Source organism: Saccopteryx bilineata, chromosome 4, assembly GCF_036850765.1.
Source record: "Saccopteryx bilineata isolate mSacBil1 chromosome 4, mSacBil1_pri_phased_curated, whole genome shotgun sequence".
NCBI classification, from domain to species: domain Eukaryota; kingdom Metazoa; phylum Chordata; class Mammalia; order Chiroptera; family Emballonuridae; genus Saccopteryx; species Saccopteryx bilineata.
In genome coordinates, this window is record NC_089493.1 from 15,006,628 (window position 1) to 15,013,953 (window position 7,326).

The window sequence follows — 7,326 nt, forward strand, 5'->3', positions numbered from 1 at the left end:
GCTAACACGGGATACAGAGACTGAAAAGTAAGAGGCTTTTCTGACCCCTCCCTCCCCTCCTAGAAGAATACTGTCACTTTTTCCCACACCCTTCAAGGGAAGTTCTATGCTCAATATAAGAATATACTATAATTACAAGCTTGAAACTCTTACTACATTTATTGAATAGGTACCATACATGCATTGTTCTAAACCAGGGGTCCCCAAACTACGGCCCACGGGCCACATGTGGCCCCCTGAGGCCATTTATCCGGCCCCCGCCGCACTTCCAGAAGGGGCACCTCTTTCATTGGTGGTCAGTGAGAGGAGCACATTGACCATCTCATTAGCCAAAAGCAGGCCCATAGTTCCCATTGAAATACTGGTCAGTTTGTTGATTTAAATTTACTTGTTATTTTAAATATTGTATTTGTTCCCGTTTTGTTTTTTTACTTTAAAATAAGATATGTGCAGTGTGCATAGGGATTTGTTCATAGTTTTTTTTATAGTCCGGCCCTCCAACGGTCTGAGGGACAGTGAACTGGCCCCCTGTGTAAAAAGTTTGGGGACCCCTGTTCTAAACTCTTTACATGTAAAAACTCATTTAATTATTATTATGAACATTTAATAGATATTGCAACTGAGGCATAGAGGTAGAAAGTCTTCAAGATCACACAGCTTGATAAAGGATGTAGTTTAGAATCTAAACGTTAGTTAACATCTAAACGTTAACTAAGGCAGCTTTGTACTTACATCCACTACATATAACTGTTCATTTATTCTTTAAAAAATAGTTAGCAAACTATATGTTGTTCTTTATCCTGGTGTTCTATGTAAGTATACTTTAATTCTAGTTTTAAATTTTTACTTAAAAATTATTTTTCAAAGTTTGATTCTGTCTCTATGTGAATATTAATATATATTTTCTCTCTCTTTTTAAGATTTTATTTATTGATTTTAGAGAGAGAGGGAATGAGATTGTAGTTATTTCACTTAGTTATTCACTGATTGCTTCTCATATGTGCCCTGACTGGGCAAGCCTGGGGCCTCGAACAAGGGACCTCAGCGTTCCAGGTCAAAGCTCCATCTGCTGCACCACGACAGGTCAGGCATCTGTGTGAATGTTCTTTGTTATAAGTAAGTAAATGAGGTAACTGAAAATGTGATCTTTCCTTCACATTTGGAAGAGCGAGTATCGAAGATTATTCACGTAAATAAAGAAGATTATATTATTTTGCCTAATAACCCAGACTTAAAACTTTTAAACTATAATTATAAAAATATATATTTTAAGTTCACATTAAAAATTCACTTTCAAGGCTTTAAAATACTGTCCCTTCATAGGACCTAGAAACCCAGTGGAATAAAAAGGCCTGTTTGCTCCTGATACCAAATGCATTTCCTCTGCACAGCCTTTCCTTTTCAGTGCTGTGTCTTTAAGAACCTGCGAACCACCATTTCACAAGGAAGTCATAGCTCAGACCAGGGTGGTCTTCAGCAAGGAGTCGAGCTGCACGGGAGCTGCAGCAGGGAGAAGGGGCAGCCATGTTCACATCCCGGACACAACAGTAGTTTGAAATAATGAACTCCTAAACTAATCTCAAGAATTCCTATAATATATAATTATAATTAATAATATGAAGTTCAACTATTGACTGAATGAAATAACCTTTTCATCATGTCATAACCTACAAATAAAGTGTCAGTCTTTACCAAACAACCTTCCACCATCTTAAATACCTCACTTACCATTACTTTTGGTGCTCAAATGTCCTTTAAACGGGTACGGTGGGGCAGATCTGGGGAGGACAGGGGTTGTGCTGACTTTTAACAAGAAAACATGCATTAGAATAAATCAAACACAACTTTCGCAATGACAACAATATTGCACATTTGAAAAATAATAAATTTATCTTTAATACTAGAGCTGTTTAAATTTTTATTCAATCATATTACTAACCAGAAATGATATTGCAGACAAAAATTCAGCAGCCATTGATAAAAAGTTTTCTCTTTTTTTTAAAATTTATTCATTTTAGAGAGAAGAGAGAGAGAAAGAGAGAGAGAGAGAGAGAGAGAGAGAGAGAGAAGGAGAGAAGGGGGGGGAGGAGCAGGAAGCATCAACTCCCATATGTGCCTTGACCAGATAAGTGTGCAGGGTTTCGAACCGGCGACCTCAGGGCTCCCGGTCTGCGCTCTATCCACTGTGCCACCACAGGTCAGGCAAAATAAGTTTTTCTTTTAAGAAAGTTATTTTCAAAACAGTTGTACCTTGGGACTTTAGTTTCACTGGGTAAAATAATAAATGCACCAGTTATGTTCTTTGATATATACTGGCTTCATTTGGTGCGCCAACCATCCACTGGGTTTTTAAATGATTTTGAGATAGAATAGAACTGAGATTTTGAGTTAATACATACTTATTAATCATAGGCTAGTCTTTCCTAAAAATAATTTAAAATAATTCTCCCACAAACTGAACAAATTAGAAATTATATGTTACTATGTAGAAAATAAACACACAGAGATATATAAAAGTCAGAATCAGAACTTAATGTTTAAAAGATGTCTTAAGGTTCACCTAGTCCAACTCCTGTTCCTCTTACTTGGGCCCTGTCTGAACAGTCTGTATTTGGAAGTCCCCCTTCCAACTCTGTTCTTCCGTGAGCATTCTTCCTTGGCTCTTGGGTACCATATAGAAATTTCTTATGTTTTATAGTTATTCTTCCATGATAGTTTAACGATTCTTTAAACTTCCCTTGTTTAAATCATTTTATGGTTCTTACTTCTGATTGGACCCTTGATTGATACAAAGGGGCATGAAAAAGTAGCTTCCAATCAAATGCCAGGGGGTAAAAACATCATCCTCTAAGCCAGTGGTCCCCAACCTTTTTTGGGCCACGGACTGGTTTAATGTCAGAAAATATTTTCAAGGCCTTTAGGGTGGGACGGATAAATGCACAAAATAAAATTATGCAACCGGCGTAAAAACTGTGGTATTTTTAAATATAATTGTCGAACTTACGAGACAAGCATCAAGAGTGAGTTTTAGACGGATGTAACAGAGGGAATCTGGTCATTTTTAAAAAATAAAACATCGTTCAGACTTAAATATAAATAAAATGGAAATAATGTACGTTATTTACTCTTTCTCTGCAGACCGGTACTAAATGGCCCATGGACAGTTACTGGTCCGCGGCCCCGGGGGTTGGGGACCACTGCTCTAAGGAGATCAGGACTAAAATCCTGTCCTTGAGAGATCAAAGGTCTTGCTCAGGTAATGAAATTCATCAGTACATGCAAGCATATGCAGTGTTATGTCGCTAAGACAGCCAGAAAAATATTGAGGAAAGGTGGAGTATCTTGTGGCAGAATTTCCAGGAATGCCATGTTTGGGAGTCTGATATCATTGATAATTGTCTCTGTTGGACCAACATATTTAAAAAATATTTTATCAAGCATCTTTCAGTTATCTATCAGTTGTCTTCTCTCCACTTCTTCCTAAGTCACTGTTAACAGGGTAAAGGGCAGTTCTTCAATCTCCATCTTTTCTCCCCATTCCCCCTTGAGAAGCTGAAAAGAAGACTTTATAGATTATCTAGCCTACCATTTTACAAATAGCTAAGACCCAGGCAGTTAAAAGTGATTTGCTGAAGATTATCTGATAAATAGCAAACAAAGATTACAAACAAGATATCTTGTTTTTTAGGCTGTTGCTCTACTACACCACCATACAGAAAATCTGCCTTCTAGAAGAACGTTTAAAATATGTGATTGCAAAAATGGCAGAAGAGACCATCAATGATTTTTACTTTAGGTGTTGTAATATTTTGTGCTCTGAAATCATCAAAGGTAACCTCTTCATGAAATCTAAGAAATTTAGAAAGTGCTGTCTTCTCTATTAAAAGAAGTGTTTTGGCTCTGGCTACAATTATTTATGGTTGCCTATCAATAATAATGATTATGATCTAACAGAACTGATACCTAAATATTTGTTGAATATATTTGTTTTACAAATTCAAAATCAATAACTATGTGGTTTTTTTTGCATTTTTCTGAAGCTGGAAACAGGGAGGCAGTCAGACAGACTCCTGAATGCTCCCGACCGGGATCCACCCGGCATGCCCACCAGGGGGTGATGCTCTGCCCCTCTGGGCTTCGCTTTGTTGCATCAGAGCCATTCTAGTGCCTGAGGCAGAGGCCACATAGCCATCCTCAGCACCCCGGCTATCTTTGCTCCAATGGAGCCTTGGCTGCAGGAGGGGAAGAGAGACAGAGAGGAAGGAGAGGGGGAGGGGTGGAGAAGCAGATAGGCGCTTCTCCTGTGTGCCCGGTGGGGAATCGAACCCGGGACTCCTGAGTGCCAGGCTGACGCTCTACCACTGAGCCAAGTAGCCAGGGCCAATAACTATGTTTGATACTATATATTTTTACATTTTGACAGGAACTCACTTTTAAAAATAATTCAATAAATACTCAGAACTTACTAAGTCTATCATACACTAAATTTTACAGATATCCTTTCCCATGCCCCCACCTGTAGCATGAGAAGGTAAGTAAAAACAATGGCTCTAGGGTTTCATATTCCCCATCTGGATTCAAAGCCTAGTCTGACACTTACCGTGACCTTGGCAAGTTATTTATGAACCCTTACTTTATTAGTCCCCAGTGTGTATTCACTGTGAAATGAGGATAACACCTGTCTACCAGTCTGTTTTTGTGCGTCAAATAATAAGATAACTTGGAAATAGGGCTTAACGTTAGTGTATATTATAAAATTTCTGAAAAATACAAAAGCATATTGGTTTGTGATTTCTGGAACTTAGGCTGGTCAAGTGTCGGGATCTACAGTTTGCTAATCAATGGATGATTAGCTCCGACATTCATAACAGCACTTATTTTGACTATGATTACATAGGAAAGGCACACTTATGTTCACAGCAAGACTTAGTACATGAACCATTAAGCAGCTTGATTTAAAGGTACTTCTTTAAAATAGACAAGAACATTGAATTGGGAGGGAGGGTCCCGAGATTGCCTTATTGTGCTTGAAGAAAGAAAGTTACTTTGTTCAGAAAGAGTGAAGATGCAATCATTGATTGGGCCGATGATTCTACAGAGATTTAGTTATGTGACCCAACTGTCCCATGGTGATGTCTCCTTGACCCAGAGAGTACTCAGTCAAGGCCAGGTGTACACAGTGGTTATGGATTGGTGCTTTGCTATTAACCCCGTAGCCAGCAACACTGTTTCACTTGCAAACTTATTAGAAAAGCAAAAAATTATCAGACCTGCTAAATCATTACCTGCATTTTAACCCAACTCTTAGTGATCCTTATCCACTTTAAAGTTACAGAATCCCTGGGTTACTCAATGGTTCTGAGGGGAGGGAGCCAATTACAGAATGGGAAATTTCGTCTTGACTCAGTACCTACAAGGTGCCTGAGGCTTTACCTGTACCATACGCATTTAATCCTCAAGAACTCTATGACATGGGTGTTTTACCCCCATATAGAAAGGATGAATAAATTGAGGGTCACACCTCTGCGGAGTGCAGGGGGCTGAGCGAGGTCCGACTCCAAAGACCAAATCTGGCTTCTGTTGCCCGGGGCCATCGAGGTAGTAAAGGCTGCACGGTCCCGATCAGGGGACAGGGCCTCCTAGAATCAGGGTGGCAAATTCTGAGCAAGCAGTGGACCTGTCAACTCCAAAAGCAGGGCCTTCTCTGGTGCCCAGGACAACACTCAGGCCCATAGTGGACACTAAGAAGCGGACAGAGAGCGCCCAGGACCCGGCCTTTGGAACTCGCGCCGCTGGGACCCGGCCCCCCGATTTCGGACCGCGGACGCCGGACCAGAGGCCCGGTGCGCGGCACAGCACGGGGCGCGAGACGGCGCCCTTTACCTCTTCGGCTGCCATTCATGGTTAGATCTTCTTGCAGCTGCCGTGGGGACACGCTGGATCCCTCGGGTCCCTCCCGGGGCTGGGCCAGCCCTTGCAGCTGAGGATCATCAACGAGGAGCCGCAGCAACGGCGGGATACTGTCGCAAGGCCGGTTGCTAGGGGCCTGATCCACGGCGTCGGGACTGTGACGTCACGGCGCAGGACGCGCGCTTCCGCAGCCCCGCCCCCGGGAATACCCGAGCGAGTGGGAACGTAGTCAGGGGTGGAGGGACCGCGCGGGGCCAGCGCTCCGAGCGCCGCTCTGCTGAGCTGGGCTCCTGCCAGCCCTCCATAGAGCAGCTTCCAGGCAGGAGCCAAGCCAGCAGCACCTGGCAGTCCCTGTCCCTGCGGGAAGAGCGGGGAAAGAAGGTAGTCTCCTCTGGCATCCACATCCCCTGGGTCCCGGAAAAAAGTCGAACCCAAATGTTGATTGGGGTTAGAGTATCATTGAACTAGTTCCAAAAAATTAAAGTTTAAAGCAGTCCGTGAACATTTGGATTAGTGAAAATCCCGAGGATGGAAAGCATCTACATGTTTACTCTTAAGCACAGTAATCAGTTTGCATTTCCTTTCTGCTCACTGAGCTTTCCTTCTCATCCACTCCCAGCTCCACCGTGCTTTTTAATCTTAAAGCTCCAATCTGTCTTTATGATGGAAGAGAGTTGCAACATTAACGTAGCTTTTTATACAATTTGTTTAATTTTGAAGCAGTTACCCTTGAATCCTTGGAAATAAGATCAGAACAGGGCAGGAAGCATTCTGTAATGTAGCGAGCGCCTCACAACAGCAACCCTATTGACTTTTGGGGCTAGGTGCATAATTTTTTGTTGTGGGGGGGGCTGTCCTGTGCATTAACATGTCCAGCAGCATCCCTGGTCTCTACCCACTAGATGCCAGTAGCAACCCACCCACTCTACCTGGTTTTGACAAAAATGTCTCCAGACATTTTGTGTTAAATGTCCCTTGGGGAGTCAAAATTGCGCCCCCTACTTCTCCCCTTCTCCTTTTGAGAGTGACTGCTGTAATGGAAAAAGTACTGGCTTTGGAACCAGATGAGTGAAATTCAATTGTGAGTTTTCTGCTACTTGCCAACTAGATCTTAAATTAGTTTCCAAACCATTCTGAACCTCTGGTGCCTCTTTTCTAAACTGTAAAAGATGCTACAACTTGGTAGTTGCAAGGATTAATATGTATAGCGCCTGGCATGTGAAACGAGTTATTTAACAAATAATAGTTTTCTCTCTTCTAAGACTGCTGTTTCAGAAGAACTGAGGTTTCAGGGAATTCAGGCTTCAGCTAGTCAGGACCCTATGACAAGGGAAGGGGATAAACCAGAAATCCTGTGATCCTAACACCTGAACTTCTTCTGGTTCTGTACTACTCCAGGAAAAGGAGAAAATTAGG

At 41.9% G+C, this 7,326-nt stretch overlaps 1 protein-coding gene across 6 annotated transcripts in view; it reads right to left on the bottom strand.

The window, feature by feature from the left end:
• The window catches only part of SPATA7 (spermatogenesis associated 7), a 30,482-nt gene extending 24,435 nt beyond the window's left edge, over positions 1 to 6,047 (bottom strand). For 2 of the 6 annotated variants that reach the window (XM_066276862.1, XM_066276861.1), the window contains exons 1-3: positions 5,884 to 6,047; positions 5,522 to 5,639; positions 1,729 to 1,803 (exon numbers count right to left, since the gene is read on the bottom strand). In XM_066276862.1, coding sequence (XP_066132959.1) covers positions 1,729 to 1,803; positions 5,522 to 5,639; positions 5,884 to 5,898 — 208 coding nt within the window. In that variant the 5' untranslated portion in view covers positions 5,899 to 6,047. The remainder of the gene's footprint in view (positions 1 to 1,728; positions 1,804 to 5,521; positions 5,640 to 5,883) is intronic. The other 4 variants (XM_066276866.1, XM_066276865.1, XM_066276864.1 and 1 more) reach the window with 2 other exon arrangements.
• Between the last annotated feature and the right edge of the window lie 1,279 nt (positions 6,048 to 7,326).